The following is a 20,900-nucleotide window of genomic DNA, read 5'->3' as shown; positions in this document are numbered from 1 at the left end:
ATTTGGCCACGCCCCCATTGGACTGGCCCCAGCCTCTTATTTCTTAGTTCCTGACCCCTTTATATTTCTTGTCTTTAATATTTTGACATCCTGCAGTGGGAAAAATATACTCTGAAATAAGTCATTTTATTCTTCTATACAATTGTAATATTGATGATGTTTTTGTTTATTCTTAGTTTTCTAAGAGGACCAGTGACATCATGGATGATGTCTTGACTTGGATGTGAATTGGATTTAAGAGAAGGAGAATTGTACAAAGTCATCAGCCTTATCCTTTTTTTCCAGAGTCTTTGAAGTTTAGTGGGAGAACTGGCAATGGTCTTGGTGTCTTCAATGGCTGACCAAGCTATAAACTCTCCCACTTGCCTTCAGCAGTACCTGTTTTCAGCCACCTTCATGACCATTGGAAACAAACTGTTTTCATCCACCCATTCCTTTCAGGAAACTTCGTATTTTGAAGGTAGATATCCTCCTGATTCATTGAGAGGTTTGGGACTTATTGGTTGCTCTCTCCCGGAGTGTAGCTGCTGTGCATGCTACAGCTTTCTGGAACCACAAGTAAGGGCTGGGTGCCTCAGGTAGACAGCAAAAGTAGGGAAGTAGCCCTGAAAAAGGTTTGCCATGCCCTCATACCAGAGCCCGAATACCCCATACCCTCCAATAATAAAGATATCTAGCATTTATAGATCACTTTAAGACTTGCAAAGTATCTCATTCAATCAATTAACATTTATTAAATCTCTCCTCTGTGCTAGACACTATGCTAGGTCCTAGGATACAAGAGACAAGAGACATTTCCCAATCTCAGGGAGCTTACAATGTACTGGGGAAGACAACATGCAAGAAATACAAGCAAACAAGCTATCTACAGGATAAACAGGAAATCATTATCAGAGGGAAGGCATAAGAATTAAGAGGGGTTAGGGAATAACTGTGAGGAGGATAAATCTATTTGATTGAGCTCTTGTTTCTGTATTTGTATTCTGACCAAGAGTGTTCAATGGGTTCACTTCTCTCAGAGGTGGAAGGTAGGAAAGGGCAGAGAAAGCAAAGGAATAGAGAGAGAAGTAGCAAGTCATAAAAGGAAAGGAAGATGAAGTAGTATGTAGAAAAGGAGAAAGCAGCAGATTAAGACTAAGAAAGCAGAAGGTAGCATATGAGGAAAGTGTAAAATTGATATCTTTCTTGGACTTATTCCCCTGTGGTTAGCACCCCCCCCCCCCCCGTTTCTTTTCCCCTTCTAGTAGTGTTGAACACTCCACCTCTGCAGTCCAATCCCTCATTCCTAACTACTTCAACTCTAACCCATCCTGAAATTTTGTGCATCATTCCCACTGTGTTCTCTGGAATGCCTATCTGAAATCAACAAATTTCCCTTCATTTTACATTTCTTTTCCTCATGTTCTTTCCATCTCCTGACACTCACAGAAAACTGGTTTGCACCAGATGATTCCACATCTGAAGTCATTCTTTGCAATACTGGTTGTCTCCTCCCTCTTACCTGAAACCCACTCCTCATTGTGTAAGGATGGGAATACTTCTTGCTCTCTGTTGCCACTTCTGGAGTCTTCTTCTGTCATCACTTAGCAATTCCTTCTTCTTTGAAGTTTACTCTGGATCCTGATTGTTTGTTATAAACTCAGGATGTTCTCCCTTGCTTCTCAATGAGGGCTTTTCTCAAAATCTTTCTTTCTACCAACTCCTGACCATGAACTGAAGGGTTTCAATATACTTGCTGTTCTCTCAAGTGTCCTATTGTTTCAGTTTCTCAATCTAACACCCAGAGCTCATTCTTTTACTCCACCTCAGCTACACAAAATGGCGGCTATAATCTTGATCTTGCCATCATTTAGAACTGCCCCAGAACTGGGAATTCCTTCATCCAATTGAAATTTTTCATCATTTCTCTTGTTCTTATGCCTCATTCCCTTAAATTCTATTCTTTATCATCACTATGATCTCAAATCCTTCCATTCGTCCAAGATATACATTTCTCAGGATATCAAGCTTGCTCTGTCTACACATTTTTCTACTTTCAACCCCTTAGAAAATCAGTTTACATCCATATTATATTCTTTCCCTTGTTTCTGTGCCCTATGTCCCTCAAATTTTGTCTAACTCCAATCTTGCCTCTCTTTTTCCTCTACACGAATCTGGCCACCTAATCGGTTCTTATGAGTTTAGTTATTCCATGTAAATTCCACATCTACACATGTAGCTCTACTCTCTCTAGAAGTTCAATCCCACATCACCAAGTTCAATCCCACATTACCAACTAGAGTGGAAAATGTCCACCAGATATCCTGCAAACACTGAAAAATTCTACGTGTCTAAAAAAAGAATACATCTTTCCTTCAAGCCCATTCTTCTTCTTAACTTCTCCATTATCATTAAGGTCACCACTAGCCTTCTAATTACCTCCAGGTTTAAAATTTTAGTGTCATCCTTGATCCCGTCTCTCACTCAAATTACTCATTCAGTCAGTTGCCAAATTTTGTTTTTTTCACATCCCTCATTACAACTACCACACTAATTCAGACCCTTATATCTCTTACCTGGTTACAGCAATAGAGCTAGTTGGTCTTCCTTATGATAAAAAAATGAGAAATACATTTTTGGATATGTCTAATATGGGAATTTATTTTGTTTGACATGCACATTTATTAGAAGGGTTTTATTTTTAATTTTTGTTTTTTTCAGTGATGGAGATAGAAGAGAGATTAAGTTGGTGACAGAATTATCAAATTTCTTTTAACAAAGCAACTCATTGAAGCATTTTTTAAAAAAATGCATAGAACAGAAAGAGGAAATATAGTTTTGAAAATTACATGTTTAATATGTTATTTGTATAAAAGGAAAAGCAAGTTGTACAAGAAATATTTAGTTTTTTTATGATCTACTTTGGATATGGAAATGTCCATTTTATTTCATGTTAGTTTAAAATGAAAAAAAAAATTGGTCCCCCTGGCCTGAGTCTTCTCCCACTCCAATCCATCCTCTACTAAAGTGCTCTCCCTCCAGACTCAAGTTGACCATGTTACCCACAACCTCAAGAAAATTCCCCTAACTCCAAGGTTCCCTCTTATATAGAAGCTCTAAGGGAAATTGCTCAGTCTGGCATTCTGAGTTTTTCTCATCTTAATCCCTTTCTACTTCTCTATCCTCAGGACACATGACTTCCCTACCACACAGTCATAAGAATTTAATTTGCTGATGTTCAGACACAATGCTCCAACTCCTGTATCTGACCATGCACTGAACATACTCCAGGCTTGGAATGTTCCACCTGCTCATGTCTATGCCTTAATTTCCATCAAGATTAATTCCATTTTTATTTCATATTTTTTATTTCATAATTCCATCCTTAATTCCATCAAGGTCTGCAAGAGGCCTTTTCCAGATGCCTCCTTGTTATGTTTTTTGCAATATACAATACATATATATATATATATATATATATATATTTTTTTTTTTTTTTTTCTCCTCCAAGAGGATGTAATGTCCTTGAGGGAAGGAACTATTTCACTTCTGTTCATAGTATAGTATCTGCACATAGTAGGTGATTACAAAGAAATTTGTGTTAATAGACTGAACAGACTATCATTTCTCCTAAGAATTTTTACACAGACTCTCTTTACCATTTATATTTCAGTTTATTTTCATTTTTAGTTGGTAAGTACTGTATAAGGGGCATTTCATTTTCTGTTAAACATTGCACATGACTGATATTAAATGCTTCATCATTTTACAAAGAAGGAAATATTTAATTAATATCTAATATAACTTAGATCTTTTCAAGGTCATAAATTGTTGCTCCCCCCCCCCCCCCAAAGAAAAGATGCAGCTAGCTTCTTACATGAAGGGTCCATATGTAACAAATAAGACTTTTCAAGTGATGAAAGCAAAACATGGACTATACAAGATGCTTGAGGGACTGGTCAAAGGAGGAAATTTTCAAATGTTAAAGTATGAATTAAAAATTGAACACTGGTTCATGTAGCAAAAGACTACTACACAGCCTAGAATATGACTTATGATATTCTTATCACCTAAACCTTGCAATAATTCCAATGTTGCCTCAATCACGGAACATTTAGTAACCCATTTTCAAAACTTGCTGGCCAAGGAGAGTTTAATGCTTAGATGTCAGTGTGAGTGTGGATGATACTCGGAAGATTTGTGGAAGCATGTTACTCAACTGGTAGAACATTTCTTCAGAAATACTCTGTAAAAGGTAAGGAAAAAGTCTTCACATCTATTACAAGATCATAGCTTTACAAATTAAACCAATAAGTAATTTGATATTTGTGAAAATTTCCATGTAAGTTAAATTATTTAGATAAATATCTTTCAATGATGACTTAAAAACACACTGAGATATTTAATTCTTTGCAAATAAATGTTATGATATTACTGCCAATAAATATGGTACCAGAAGGTAGTTGCTGGAAGAGGTTATTTAATGAGTAGTATCAGTACTAAATATGTGTCAAAGTCTAGAAAACTAGAATGGAAAACCCTACACAATAGAAAGACATATGAAGTGATACAGAGTGAAATAATAATCAGAACCAGGAAAAAATACACATAATGACAATGAGGTTAATGGAAAAAAAAAACTTGAAACTGAACATTGTATCAATAATAATAACCAAGCCTGTCCAAAAAAGATGAAAAAATGCTCTTCCTTCTTACTTCTTTTCAGAGGAGGGAGACTATAAGAATGTAATATTTTATAACATTTCAGATTTAGGTAGTATGTGGGTGAATTTTGTGCCCTTTCTGTCTTTTAAAATTTTTACAAGGGAAGATTAGCTGAATAGGAGAGAAGGAAGATAGATATTTGGAAATGAAGGTATAAAACAATAAATAGGTATAAAATGAAGGTATAAAACAATAAAAATCAATAATTTTTGAAGGAAAAATTATGCAAAATGTTAAGACTGATTTTGGGGTCTCTTAAGTCATTTTCCTGCATTTAATTGCTCCTTCAATTAAAGAAATGAAAGCTACTAAGTGTATGATGTTGTTATATCTGGAATGTACTTCATCAGACTTTTGAGTAAGGTAACATTGATTTGATTAACATACCTGTGGTACCAGGAATTGTACAGTCCTAGATATCCCTCCATCCCATGAAGCCATTTCCATCATGAAACCTGACAACCAACAAGTGAAAGTTTAGCTAAACTATGAGCACTGGTCTTTCAAATTGACTGCTCTTTGTGAGATGTTCTCTTTCCTCATCTTTCTTAAAAGTCATCTGCCTGATGGGGTCACCAAGCCTCAGAGACAAATACAAGCTTTTTCCTTGCATCATTTTGACATAGTATGAGATAAGGATTATTCTGATAATATACTCCTTTCCTTTGTTTCCTCCTAACTCCATTAGAGCTTCATCACACTGTTCCCTAAACTGGGTTCTATGGAACCACATTTCTTGCCACAGAAGTAGGAGTTACAGGAGAAAATATCAATATTTGCAATAGTTTTCACTTTAAAACAAGCAAAAGCACTATGTATTGAAATTTTTCACTATGGAAATACGATTAGTTTTTCTTATTTTGGCTTCAAAATTTACTCAATCCTTCTTGATCTCAGAGATTGCTAGAACAGCAGTTATCTCTTTTATCACCATATTTCAAACCCCAAAGTATCTGTGGCCAACTTCATTTAGGAAAAACTCTATGTCTGCATTTTCCAAGTCAATGTTCAAGTTGATATAGTACTAAGAGTTCTGGGCTAAGTAGTCAGAAGAACTGAGTCTAGTTCTAGCTCTGCCACTTATTAGTAATCTGTGAACTCTCTGAGACTCAATCCTTTTCTAAAAGAAGGAAATAATTTTATCTACCTTAGCAGGGATATAAATGTAAGGTGATTTATCATGAGCAATATTCATAATATTAAATGGTAGAAGTGGATAAGAATCAGAGAAAGGTGTCAAGAATGCATCAGAGAAGAGCTAAAGAAGCTATTACACATTTATGACAGGCAAAGGGATAAGATTCTTCCTATAATGTTTGCAAGTTAGGTCACACAAACCAGGTTGTGGCTGAACCTTTCAATATTCAACTCTTTTTTGGGTTGGTCTATTTGCCAACAACTTATAAAGACAAATAGTAGGCCATAAAGTGATAGATGATGATTGATTGTTGTTGTCTTCCTAGTCACAGGTCATGTCATCAAGTGAATGATATGTATATTATGTTAATTAAAGTGCAGAGAGTGTTGTGCAATCACATCATTCTCACCGCCTCTTTCAGAACTGTCTTAACCCAGGGGCCTAAGAGTATAGGAAACAGGACTTGTGGTGTTGGTCTAGTTTTAGTGGGAGATCTTGACTATTGGATGTAGTTCTTTCCATGTTATCAAGTCATCAAAGTGTTACAGGAATGCTGGCCAGAGCATCATATGGCATTTTCATGGAGACAAACTTTTTTTTTTGCAAGGCAATGGGGTTGTGACTTGCCCAAGGTCACACAGCTAGGCAATTATTAAGTTGTCTGAGGCTGGATTTAAACTCCGGTCCTCCTGTCTCCAGGGCCAGTGATCTATCCACTGCACCACCTAGCCACCCTGAGACAAACTTAAGACAATATGATAAAGGTAACCTGTCTTTCGATGCTCTCATAATCAGTATGGTAATTTTATGGTGATAATCCTTTGACAGTAGGGTAAAGCTAACCTGTCATTGTTAGTATGGTAATATTTGGAGACAAGCTTTCAACAGAAGGACAAAGCTAACCTGTCACTCAATGGTCTTTATCACTCAACCATACTCCTCTTAGGAACCCAAAGACTTTGGTTTCCCAGAAGCTGCCAAGAGGGTCATGGAAATAATGCTGTCAGATTGCTAGTCAGCATTGTTTATGGTCAGAACTACCAAGGTATCTGATTGTCTTAGAACCTCCAGCTTTCATTCTTGATTAATGAAAAAATTTTAGCAAATGTTTTCACTCTGTCTTGCTCCAGTTCAAGAATTTCACCTCTAAAGGCACAATATGAATGCCCCTAGACATCCCTCTTAATTATGGCTCCAACTTCAAAAACCAACAAAATAAAACCAGGGTCCTTTCTTTATGAAATACTAACCTTTTACACATTTAAACACAAGTTCAGCTCTCCTTAAGCACCATGGTATAGTCATTTCCTGAAAAAAAAAACCCACCAAGAAAACCAGAAAATTTTATCACAAGTTATTATTTTTCTCTTAAACTGTTTTTCTATCACTGTTTTGTTTTTATATTATATTCATTTTCAAGCATAATCTCCTTTTCCCCCTTACCAATGAACTTTCCTTTGTAACAAATATCAAGAGATAAAACATTTCAACAAAAACCAATCAACATATTTGACAGTATATTCAACATTCACCATGATTTATTAAAAATTAAATCAACATTTGATTAACCCTGTGTTGATCATTCACTTTGCTGACTACTTTGTTCTTGTCACCCACCATATATTCATATCCTATTTCTGCTTTGGTGATATGGGATGCTATAACATGCAAGAAGCCTTGCGCCTAACAGGTCTCAGTTTACACATTCAGGTTCCAGGCTATCAGTGTGTCTCCCTGCTTTTTAGGGTATTCAAGGATCAGGTCACCTACAGGGATATGGTTTCCTCACCTTTTCACTTCCTTTCATCAATTATCTTAATGATATTTAAAGGAATTATTATTAAGTACTACTGGAACACATACTATTAGAGAAGGTGAAACAAGGAGAATACCAATGAAAAGGTTAATAATTTAGTTTTCAAAGGTTCTTTTGTTTAATTCTGATCCTTCATCATTACAGAATACCTGACTATTCTCCTTAGTTCACTAGAAGTTTTTCTGAATCTATCTAGACCTGGAACTACTCTGTGCAGGCCTCAGGCTTACTCACACCCTGGTATGGGGCTAAGCAGGGACTTCTTTTATGCTTCCTCCTTGTTGTTGCCTTGGAGCCACTATATCTGTGATCTCTGCACAAGGTTTAGATGAGTCTGCTTTGCCATTACAAATTCCTCAGAAGATGTTTCCTGGCCCTGAGTTTCAGAACATAGAAGATCTGACTCCATTAGAAGCAGTTCTAATTCTCACAGGGTACTTCTCTCTATACTACTTGATCTCTTAAACAGATTCTATGAAATGAATTTTCTTGGCAGATCAGGTCAGACTTCACCTTACCCCTCTTCATCTTCTTTTCTACTCTGAGCCTCACCCTATGGTTGCTTTTCCCCAGACTAACTTGTTCTTTCATTCTGAGCCAGATCTCCTAAGTGTGTCTGTACCTAGCTGGACAAATTAGGGGGACAGATACATCCCAAGAACAAGAGGATTATATACAGCACTAATCTAGCATATTGCAATAGATTATTAAGACTGGGCTGTTTAGAATTTCTTAAAAGGCTAGAATTATTTCATGTGAATACTTTCACTAGCCCCTTCTTTTAGTTCTAATTGATGATAAAAAGGATCTCACTGAATTCTTCAAATGCCTTTTTTGGATAATTCCTTTATTGGTTTTACCCCATTCCTTCAATATTTTTTCCTTTTTTTCAGCTACTTTGAAAACTGAATGTCATTTAGTTCTCAAATTGATAGTTACTTTGATCCCTTAAAAAATCCATAGATACTTCATCCACCTAAACAGATCCTAGACCCTTTTTATATATGCCTGAAATAGTTCCAGGATCTACCCAACTTTCTCAAGGTTTTCATCTTATGCTTTTAGTATTTTAGGGTCTTAATATATCCTCTTGGTTTCAAATTAATAACTATTCAAATTTAACCTCTCACAAATACCTCCGATATAGCATGCATACTTTGAAGCATTATAAACTTTTCATAAATGCACAATATACTATATACACATAATCTACTTTCCCAAAAGTTTAATGCTATTTTTAAACTTAAAAGTTTTGTTAGATTAAAAACAGCCCTAAGACTTTTGGGACATTTTTGGTATTCCAAATATGTTATATATGCTGAAAGAGATATGAAATTACAATGGTACAGTGATCCAAGGCAAATCAGAATAATACAACTCAAAGAAACAACTATACAGTTTTTAAAAGGAGTAAGAGTGTAAAAGTTTTACCAATGTTGTTAAGAAGTGGTCATAATAAGGAGGCAAAAAGTGTCCATAAATCACTAAGGTCAGCAAATACTTGACCTCCTTGACAAGCAAAAATTTGTAGCCATCAAGGGTAATGCCAAGATAGGATATAAACTTGTTTGCAGAAATCTTAGAAAGGAGGAAAGTTTAAGATCACAGACTGGATTGATTAATAAAACAGCTGAAAGAAGTGAAGGAAAAATGAGTCTGCAGAAAACTTCATATGAGACCTAAATAACCTAGGCTATTCTAAAAGTATATATAGCTGAAATTGGAAGGACAACAAACAGATCTATTAATATTTCTATAACAAATTATTTTAATCATCAATGATACTACATTTAGACTAAAGCCTTAGTGCTATTTGAGGAATTGGCACTAAAAGATATCAAGACAGGAAGAGTAGCTGGACTAGATTAAGGACACACAGAAGAAATCCATGCTATATTTGACAGTATTGAGAACAAGAGGGGAAGATATTCAAGGGTGGGGGAGAAAAAAGGATATAATTATCCTAAAAGGTAATTGAAAGGTAATTACTAACAACCTATGTCTAAATTCTAGAAAAGCTTTATGAGAGATGATACATGAAGAATCCTTGATGGGAAAACAAAAAGAGAATAGGGTAGATTTTTATAATTACTTATATCATATCATATCTTCAGACATAAAGTTGACTGAAAGTTTCATAGAATATCAGATCCTGATGTGTTTGTTGAACAAACAACAACCTTAAAGGATCCCTGCCTAAGAAAATGTCCTGTTATGAATGATAAGCATTATAGAATCATAGCTTAACAGAGCTAGAAAGGAACCTCAGAGCCTACCTAGTCTCACCTATACTTGAAGCTGAATCTGCTCTATAATTTACAAAATAATAAAAGAGTAAAATGTACTATTTCTTGGCATACTCCATCTAAGTATTTTCTTCCATCAAATCTAAATATACTCTCTGCAAATTTTACCCAGTGGTCCTAGTTCTATCCTCTGAGCCCAGCAGAAAAAAATTTAATTGATCCTTTTCAAGATGACAATAATCCAACACTCATCATGTACCCCTAAATCTTTTCTTCTTCAGGCTAAGCATCATCACCAGTTCCTTTAAGCAGTCTGCCTATGGCACAAACTCAAGGTTTTCCATTATTCTTGCTGTTCTCCTATATATGGAAGCTCTCTAGCTTTCCAATTTTTTTTTTCTGAAATGTTGTGCACAGAATTGAATGTGATACTCCAAGTGAAAGCTAACCAGGACAGATCACAGAAGGATTATTGCTTTTATAGTTCAAAATATTGTACTTTTCTCTTTACAAATATTTAAGTTTTTAAGAATCCATGTCATTCATTTCTGAATTTTTTCTTCTCTCCTCTACCCATCCATTATTTGTAATCAAACTTTTAAAAAGAGGACAAAAAGTCAGTTTAGCAAAAATAACATATTAACTATGTTGAACCATATAAACAACATAGTACCACCAAAGCAATTAAAGGTGGGAATTACATTTCCTAAGTGATGTGCCCAAGGTCACAGGGCAGTAGAGGAAAGATTTGAATCCAAAATCTCTTGATTTCATCTTCAGTGCCTTTTCTCCTATATGAAGGCTCTGTCTTTTGCTAATTTATTTCCTTATGTGCATTGGGCTTCAATTTCTTCTTAATCAGGTTTGTTTTACTAATGTCCTTGGGAAAGAACAGACACATAAGGACATGAACTGGAGAAAGTGACTGGAAAATCAGGCTTTGTTAGCATATTGTGAGTGCCAAGTACAAATACTTTGTGGACTTGAAGCTTGTTGATTTCAGGTGTAAAAATTTACTTAGGATCTTAACTCTAGATGACTGCTTCTCAATGGACATGAGTAGACTCCTTTCTGCCTCTCAGACTGGATTTTCTGATTAAAGTAATGTTGGATCTTTATGAGAAAATAGGTATGAATATACAGGTGATTTGAGTGTTTCATGGTATACTGCATCAATGAGTCATTCTAAAGACATGCTTGTCTGATAATTCAGAGTGTAGATGCCTATCCATCTATTCTGCAGCCATCTTTATTCTTCAAGTGCGTCTTGCTAAGTTGCTTGAAACACTGTTAGCATTCAACCTCACCATCATATTGTGAAGGAAGCTCACAATTACTTTTTTGCCTATACAGATGATTCTCAGATTTGCTTTTCTCCTGACTTCCAGTCCTGTATTTCCAAATGTCTATAGGACATCTTGAACTGGTTAAGTCATGCTGTCCCAAACTGAACTGATTCTCTTTACTCCCCCCAGACCTTTCCCTTTTTCTAACTTCCTTATTCCTTCTAAATAGCCCAAACTCAACTTATAGTCTTTCTCCAAGAGCTCCAGATTATACCACTGTATCTCCAGCCCTTAGTTAAGGGTCTAAGCAGACCCTAGCATGACTAGTAGATAGAAGGTCAGGTCATATCACCCCAGGAATCTGAGGCTGATGCTGGTGACTAGGTGTAATAGAATTCTCAGATCTCAAGAGTCAAAACTGATAGACTTTTTTTTTCTAGATGACAAATATTTGTTTTGAGTGAATAAATATGTATTCTCTTTCCCTTTTTTCCTCTGTAATGGTTTTACTTTTGGTGCAATTGATTTTGTTTGATACTTTGTCCTAAGCCATAGGACACGGCAGTGCATAGCTGCTTCTATAATAGAACAGATCCTAGTCCCAGACCCAGGTCTGGTTCCACATCAATAATATCTCCAACATGCACCTTTGTTTTTAAGGTGACAAAAATATGAAATAGTTGTGTCTAGCAGACACAAATTATTATGACATGAAAAAGGAAATCTGGGCTTGGCACTTGTCATCTTTGTATACCAAGGTTTTATATCAAATTTCTAAAATCTTGTTTATTGCATGCAAAAAACAATACTTGCAAAATGGTTTAGGAACCTTACATAGGAAGTTAAGTACAATTATTGCTATAGTCACTTGACTGATTTTTAGGTTTGCAGGATAAACTTCATGACCTGGATGAGAAGTTTAAATACAACTGGAGAATCATAGCTCAATATACTTCTGTGAATTAAATTGAATGCTTTGGAAACCAGTTTAATGTTCTGCAGCTGGCTGTCCTAATTTAAAACATGCAACTTTTTGTAACTCATTGTGGGAGAGGGAATGCTAACAGTATCAGATGTCTGGAAGTTAATCTGAACTGAGTGACTTTTGGAAACATTGTTTTTGAGGTTGTTTTCCACCTACATATAACCATTTTTATAAACTGGGTTAACCAGGACCACAGCTGCATAAATGTTTGTATGTTTTCTTGTGACTGTCACTCATCATAAACTTTCTTTGTTACTTTATTCTCCAAATAATCTCATAGATGGATAAGTAAATGGTTATAACTCAAAAATGGCAACAAGGTCATCAATATGATTAAGGATTTCATAAAGGAACTATGATAGAAAAAGTGGGAGGAGAGGGAGAACAGAGCTATGAAAAACAAATCTATAATGGGATCTCCCCTGACACCTTGCTATGCATGGTTTATGTGATAAAAGAGATTGAAAAGCAACTTAGGTCCTCTGAATCTTTCTATAAGGAAATGTCACAATTTTTAAAAACTTAGAGGTTAAAAAAGTCTGGTTAAAAGAACTTGGAATCATTAAAAAAAATCTTATTTTGAATAATAGTAATCATTCTTTGCATTTTTATAACAATAATCTTTTGTAAAACTTATATAAATTAACTCACTTGAACTTTACTGCAAACTTGTGAATTAGATGCTGTTACCCTTAGTCTAAGACAATCTAAAAAGTTAAATTAGTTGTAGCACTAGTAAACACTTGAGGCTGTATTAAAACTCAGATTTTACTAAGTCTAAATCTAATCATTTGCAGTGGACTATTCAGTTGGGGTCTATTTCAGATTATGTTTTGTATAAAAACTACACAATACTTATTCTTAAATAGGTTGAACCTCTCTCTTTTTATTCTACTGTAAAAATGCAGTACTGACATAAAATTTTCATATTTATTTTAATGAACATATTTTCTCACAATTTTCCACTTTCCAGATGTAGGCACTCACGTGCTCTCTTCTCTCTTTTCCAACTTTCTCTTTCCTTCCTCCCCTTCCCTCCTTTTTATCTTCCTTCTTACCTTCTACTTAAAACTAAGGGTGAGAGTCAATATAAGATAGCATGATAGAAAGCTGGTCCTCAAGTCCAGAAACTCTGGGCTGAGATCCCACCTCTGACACAGACTAACATTTTAATCCTGGTCTGGTAGGTCATTTAAAGATCTCAATTTCTCAGTAAAGTCTCTAAGATTTTAAATATAGAGGCAGTTGTTTTATTCACATGAGGAGTTTCTTTACCAGTATGGTCCTTATTACTGATGAAATCACAGATCTGGACTAGAATTACTGTTGTTGGATCTATCTTCTTCTCCAGGATGGCAGCCAGGTGCCAACATTCTTTTTTGTTTCAGTTTCAGACTTGTATGGACCTCTCAGTCCTTGCTTCAAATCTTAGCTCTCTAATTTTTTTTTTTTGGTGGTTGGGGAGGAGAGGAGATGGGGATGTTAAGTAATGAGACAGATGAGAAGGAGGTTGTAGGGATAGTTTTGGGAAACACTCAAATAAATAATAGTGCAGAATGGGTGAATACTAGAATACTTTTTAAGATCAAAGGTAGGAAGCAGCTCTTGATAACTTTTCAGAATATCATCAAGATATCATTTTTTGCCACCACAAATTTGTATGTGTGCTGAGATTACACAAGTTAATCTGAATAAGAGGTGAAATAATTCAGAAGGTAAATTTGCTACTGCTGCTAAAACCAAAAAAAGGAAAAAAAAAGAAAAATAATCTATTTAAAGCTAAATATAAATGATTCTAAATTATTACCATTTTATATTCTTATGTTACTATTCAACATTGTCAATAATGCTGAAATTGTAATATATTTGTGCAATCATAGTAATTTTTCACTAGCTTACCTCTGACATATCATGCACCAGCAAGAGAGGAATACTAATTGTTGTGATGTCATGAGTACAACAAACTTTTAGAATATTTCGGAGGCCCATTATAGCAGGATCACGAGCTGTGATATTACCAGATCTCACATTGTCATCCACACAGAGATGGAAAGCCACATGAATTTCAGAAAGATTGGAGTGCCGGGTAATATAAAATTCTCCTACAAAACAAGAGACATCACTTTATGTTTTTTTTTAAATCTTTTTAAGAAAGATTTTCATTCTTAATTTTACAATTTCCCCCCCGTCTTGCTTCCCTCCCCCACCCCCCACAGAAGGCAGTCTGTCTTTACATTGTTTCCATGGTATACATTGATCTAAGTTGAATGTGATGAGAGAGAAATCATATCCTTAAGGAAGAAACATAAAGTATAAGAGATAGCAAAATTACACAATAAGATACCATTTTTTAAAAAAGAAAATAAAGGTAATAATAATCTTTGGTCTTTGTTCAAACTCCACAATTCTTTCTCTGGATACAGATGGCATCCTCCATCACAGATACCCCAAATTGTGCCTGATTGTTGCACTGATGGAATGAGCAAGTCCATAAAGGTTGACCATAATTCCCATGTTGCTGTTAAGGTGTGTAGTGTTCTTCTGGTTCTGCTCATCTTGCTCAGCACCAGTTCATGCAAATTCTTCCAGGCTTCCCTAAATTCCCATCCCACCTGGTATCTAATAGAACAATAGTGTTCATGACATATATATACCACAGTTTGTTAAGCCATTCCCTAACTGAAGGACATTCACTTAATTTCCAATTCTTTGCCAACAGAAACAGGGATACTATGAATATTTTTGTATAAGTGATATTTTTACCCTTTTTCATAGTCTCTTCGGGGTATAGACCCAGTAGTTGTATTTCTGGATCAAAGGGTATGCGCATTTTTGTTGCCCTTTGGGTGTAATTCCAAATTGCTCTCCAGAAAGGTTGGATGAGTTCACAGCTCCAACAATGTATTAGTGTCCCAGATTTCCCACATCTCTTCCAACGTTGATCATTGCACTTTCTGATCATATTGGCCAGTCTGAGAGATGTGAGGTGGTACCTCAGAGATGCTTTAATTTACATTTCTCTAATAATTAGTGAATTAGAGCAATTTTTCATATGACTATGGATGACTTTGATTCCCTCATCTGTAAATTGTCTTTGCATATTCTTTGACCATTTGTCAATTGGAGAATGGTTTGTCTTTTTAAAAATTTGACTCAGTTCTCTGTATATTTTAGAAATGAGTCCTTTGTCAGAAATACTAGTTGTAAAAATTGTTTCCCAATTTACTACATTTCTTTTGATCTTGGTTACGGTGGTTTTGTCAGTGCAAAACTTTTTTAATTTAGTGTATTCAAAATTGTCTAGTTTGTTTTTAATGATATTCTCCATCTCTTCCTTGGTCATAAACTGCTTCCCTTTCCATAGATCTGATAGGTAAACTATTCCTTGATCTCCTAGTTTGCTTATAATTTTTTTTTATGTCTAAATCCTGTATCCATTTTGATCTTATCTTGGTATAGGGTGTGAGGTGTTGGTCTAATCCATATAGGGTGTGAGGTGTTGGTCTAATCTGCACTTTATTTTTCAAATGAATAAATCACTCCCCCTAAAATCTCATGTAATAGACTAATAGATATAACTAACAAATTTAGAAATATAGTAGCTGAATCTAAACTACTAAAACCATGTATAGTGTTTCTGACTTCTACAGGAAGTCAGAAAATGATGAACTCCCAGCAACACCACTACTTGGATTATTCCCCAAAGAGACAAAAGAAAGGAAGAAAAAAAAATAAGTAAAAATATATTTATAGTGGCAAAGAACTGGAAACTCAAGGGTTGTCTATCAAGTATGGAATGGCTGAACAAATTATGGCATAGGAATATCATGGAATATTGTTGAGCTATAAGAAATGACAAAAAGAAAAGTTTTAGAGAAATGTGGGAAGACCTGTATGAAGTGATGTACAGTAAACAATTATTATTCATTCATTATACAATATAATAAAGACAAACAACTCTGGAAAAACTAAAGAACTCTGATCCCTCAATCTTCAGCCATAATTCTAGAAGACTGATGATGAAACATTACAAACTACTTCTTGACAAAGATTTAAGTGTAGAGAGAAATTTTTAGACATGAATTTGCTTTACTTGACTATACATATTTATTAAAAGGGTTTTGATTTTTTCTTTATTGGGGGTGGCAGGAGAGGAAAAATTTTTATTAACTGAAAAAAATAACTATGATGCTCCCTAATTCCTGTACCACAGCCATGGTTCATACTATTGTAAAGAAACAGTTGGCAAGAGGGGCATAAGAATGAGAACAATAATTAATATCATATGACACATGGATTCACTACTGGATCTGATTGGATTAGTAAGAAAGGAATAAAATGTTCATTTTCTAAATGTGCATTAATTGTTTTCCAGGTCCCTATGGTTCTGCTTAGCAAATCTACATTTCTGGCACATTGATACACACACACACACACACACACACACACACACACACACACAATAATCTTTAGCTCTAAGCACCTTATTCAAAGGTATCACTGTTGCTCTGAGACAAAGGCAAAAGAGGAAGAAGAAGACATGAAGGGAGAAAAATGAAATTAAAGGAAAGGATGGGACAGGACAGGGAGGGGAGGGGAGGGGAGGGGAGGGGAGGGAAGGGAAGGGAAGGGGAGGGAAGGGAAGGGAAGGGGAGGGAAGGGAAGGGGAGGGGAGGGGAGGGGAGGGAAGGGAAGGGAAGGGAAGGGAAGGGAAGGGAAGGGAAGGGAAGGGAAGGGAAGGGAAGGGAAGGAAGATGAATTTGAAGTCAGGGCTGGTGCTCTATCCACTGCCCCACCTAGCTCCCCCCAAACAGCACTTCTTTTAAAATGTGATACAAAATCAGAGGTGTAACACCTAGTACCTGTGTGAGCCATGGCAAATCATTTAGCCTCTCTGGACCCTGGTTTACCGATCTGTGAGTAGAAATCATGTTGTACCTTCTATATTGAGGATTGTTATGAGACAATTTTCATAATTCTGACAATCTAAGTTGTCATTTAGTGGGGCCTCCTGCCACTCAAATGATTGAGAATGATTGAGATAATGGAGTCCCTCAGGTGACTTTATTCTACCTTGACTTTTGTCTTCAAAGGCTACTGTATTTGCTTAACATACACCTACAGGTCAAAGAACAGTCAAAGTCTATATGGGAGTCAAAATGATTTAAAAGATTCTAGAATCAGTTGTAGGGAGTGCTAGTCTCATCATGGCTTCTGATTTTGGATGGCTTAAGTAACTTGTTTATTAGCCACATTTTCCTTTTTAATAAAATAGGAAACACCTACCTGTCAACATTGAGTTCCTACCACATGCAAAGTACTATTTAAGGACTATGGGGGAAACACATATAAGATACTGATCATTTTCATCAACAAATTGTCTTCTCATATATGAAATCTTATAATATTAAAGTACTGTTCCCTTGGGACTGATTTACTATGAGCTAAATTATCATCTAATAGTTTAATGTTCTTTTCCCTAATTTGGACCTAGAATAAAGTCCTGGTTTGAAAGAAATGACCAGTTACTTAACCAAGCGGGTTCTGCCAAAAATAGAGCAAAGAGTTCAAGGACGGAAATACTGATACAACAAAAGAGTAAAGTTAAAAACAACGACAAAAAAATCTCAGACGTCAGTGCCTCCGGAACAGATAACAAGAGAAGCACAATTTAAGAAAGCCACAAAATATGGATGATTTTAATTATGGAGCTGATGGAAAGGAATATGATGAACCCTTTCTCAATGAATGTATTTTTAGATGGAGTGGAAGATAGCTTCCTGTTTCACAAGGTGGAGGAAACAGCATGAAATGATGTAATGATGCTTCTAACATTATCCACCAAGGTACCAGATCTGAAGGTGGAAGGAAATTTGAAGCCTGACAACCACAAGTTAACCAGCTGGATTGGCAAGAAGAGCACAAGAAAAGGATATAATGTTTACATGATTAAAATGTAATGTGATTGACATGTAGAAAAATTTGCGTTAAGATATGATTGTAATTAAACTAATTAATTAGGGGAAGAATGAATTAGCAGGTAAGAGACTGGATACTATTCCAAACTCTGGCACCACCTTGGAGAATCTGGGCTTTAGTTTCTTCATTTGTTAATTTTAAAAAAGAGGGTGGTAGGTAGGTTGAATTAGATCAGTAATTTCTTTTTGTTGTTGTTGCTTTTTTGTGAGGCAATGAGGTTAAATGCCCAAAGTCACACAGCTAGGTAATTTTACATGTCTGAGACTGAATTTGAATTTAGGTCTTCCTGACTCAAGGGCCAGTGCTCTATTTACTATCCCACTTAGTTATTCCCTTAGATTGGTGATTTCTAACTAGTGATCCACATTAAATTTTCACTAGTTTATAAAATTTATTACTAAAAGGTCTTTACTTACAAAATCCATCAAATTTAAAAAATTGTCTCCTCTTTCCCTTTCTTTCTTTTTCCCTAATTGGCAGTCTGATCCCTTAATCACTAAGGGGGCAAAGGGTAGAAAAGTCTACAGAAGAGAATTTAGGCATTTTGCCTATTCTATTATTAGAAACTTTGGATTGGTGAACACTAAATTAGATGGTCTCTAGGCCTATTCTCTAAAATTCCATGACTACCATATTGGACTTTTGTGATATTTGAATATTGTCAATTTCATCAATTTTATAGCTCAATTAAAAATTCTTCCAATCACAAAATTATTATTACTAAGGTCCTGTTCATAATCTTTTACAAATGAGAAAATTGTAACACATTGTAGCTAACTGAGATCAAGTGAGTTAATCAGGATGAGGAATAAGAATTTCTAAATTTCCAGCTGGTAAAACACTACAGGAAATGAAAGAAAGGGAAGTAAGATCATATGTTGGGAAAAGAAAATAAGTCAGATTCCAAATCAGATGACCCATGTACTAAAAGTTCAATTCCCCTTCTCTTTATATCTCAGAAGTAATATATGGTTCTTGTCTCATCTTTCTAAGAAACTAAAAAATAATCAATAAAAAGAATAACAAGTTAAAAGCGATGATATCCATGATTAAATGACAGAATTTTTCTCCTTTGAAATCAGGAAAATATTTGAGGCAGCACTTTTTCCCTGTGATGCTGTTACTTAAAAACAAAATATAAAAAAAAGACATAAGGTTAAATCCTATTATACAAGTACAATATTTTGTTTTGCCTGATGGACAGTTCCTAAATTATAGTATAAAGGAATTATATTTCAAATCTATTATTTCACAAATAATAACATAAAAACAAAGTAAAAATAGTGCTCACCTGGCAAAATATTTGAATAGTTTCGTTCAATATTCTTGGCCTTATCATCACTTCCTCCAATATAGTTTCCTGAATCTGTACATAGGATGGGAGAATATTATCACCATCACAGTTGGTATATTGTGTATGTGTGTGTGTATATATATATATATATATATATATATATATATATATACACACACACATATATATGTATATGTATATATATATATATATATAAAATGTATGTATATATATATACATACATATATATACATATAGTAGTTTTTTCATTGATAAAGAGTCTAAGTTAGCATATATATGTGTTAAAGTTAGATAACACTTTAAGGAGATATCTGTAGCAGTCATCCATATCTTTCAAAAGAAGAAACTAAGGTTCCAGAAGTGACAAAACTTCGTCAAAATCTCAGAAGTGAATGATAAGTGGAAAGTACATTTGATGAGGAATCAGAAGATATGGTTTTGAGTTCTAGTTCTGGACCTCGTAGGCCTCAGTTTTCTCAGCTGTAAAACTTAATGAATTCTATGGTCTTTTCCAATTCTAAATCCACGATTCTATACACTTGTAAAATGAAGCTCCAATTTTATTTCATTACTTCTCATCCTTTTGTATTGAACTTCTAATCCTAAACTGCACTCTCAAAGGTCAATAAAAATTATTTAACTCCTATCTCAACTATCTTGTCTTCTTGGATACTTTCTCTTCCCTTGGTTTCTATGGTCTTCTCTCTTCTGGTTCTTCTACCTATTCCTTTAGTCTCTTTTATTTAAGCCTAATCCAAATTCTAAGTCTAAAAGTTCCCAGAGACTCTGACTGTGGCAGCTTTCTCTTTTCTTTGTACTTTCTCTCAGGGATCTTGTCAATTTCCATATTTCAAATATTATCTTTTGAAAATGATTCCCAAATCTATTTATGAAGAAAAACAACAGCAAATACAATGGAAAATGAATTTTTTTGAATCTGATCTGTGATTTCATTGAAGTAAAGAACTTTTGAGGTGAAAACTCCCTTGAGCTTCTCAAGGAGATACGTACCTTCTCTACATGTTATGTTCTTTGCAAAGTGCCACCAGAGGTTAAGAGGCTTGCCCAGGGTCCCAGTTAGTATATGCCAGAAGCATATAGAAATCAATATCTTAGAGAGTCTGGCTCTCTTTCCACTATGGCTACAATGTCTCTCCTTATTACCTTGTTAAAATTAATATGATAGTTATTATTTCTTTTACCAGTAAGGATATGGTTACTTGTATTTCTTATCTTTTTTTTCCATTTTGTATTGTATCCAGTTTTTGAAAGGAATTAGGATATTTGGACTTTGGGGGGTAAGGAGGAGTTAGATTATCTTTGTGTATTTTCTCATCTTTAAAATCAGGAAGTTTGATCAGATAACCCCTGAGATCCCTTCCAGTACCACATCCATGATCCCATGATTATGTCAGCCATTCATCAATCTTA

General features: G+C 35.0%; 1 protein-coding gene across 7 annotated transcripts in view; it reads right to left on the bottom strand.

Annotated features, from left to right (window-relative positions):
• Positions 1-1,249: 1,249 nt before the first annotated feature.
• The window catches only part of FERRY3 (FERRY endosomal RAB5 effector complex subunit 3), a 54,723-nt gene continuing 35,072 nt past the window's right edge, over positions 1,250-20,900 (bottom strand). For 3 of the 7 annotated variants that reach the window (XM_074194610.1, XM_074194612.1, XM_074194611.1), the window contains 5 exons: positions 19,446-19,520; positions 14,075-14,277; positions 7,093-7,150; positions 5,092-5,159; positions 1,253-4,225 (listed from right to left, as the gene is read on the bottom strand). In XM_074194610.1, coding sequence (XP_074050711.1) covers positions 4,133-4,225; positions 5,092-5,159; positions 7,093-7,150; positions 14,075-14,277; positions 19,446-19,520 — 497 coding nt within the window. In that variant the 3' untranslated portion in view covers positions 1,253-4,132. Of the gene's footprint in view, positions 4,226-5,091; positions 5,160-7,092; positions 7,151-14,074; positions 14,278-19,445; positions 19,521-20,900 lie in introns of all 7 variants that reach the window. The other 4 variants (XM_074194614.1, XM_074194615.1, XM_074194617.1 and 1 more) reach the window with 3 other exon arrangements.

The sequence above is a fragment of the Macrotis lagotis genome, chromosome 7 (assembly GCF_037893015.1).
Source record: "Macrotis lagotis isolate mMagLag1 chromosome 7, bilby.v1.9.chrom.fasta, whole genome shotgun sequence".
Lineage (NCBI taxonomy): Eukaryota > Metazoa > Chordata > Mammalia > Peramelemorphia > Peramelidae > Macrotis > Macrotis lagotis.
The sequence above is the reverse complement of the archived record's forward strand: the minus strand, read 5'-3'. Positions and strand labels throughout refer to the sequence as shown.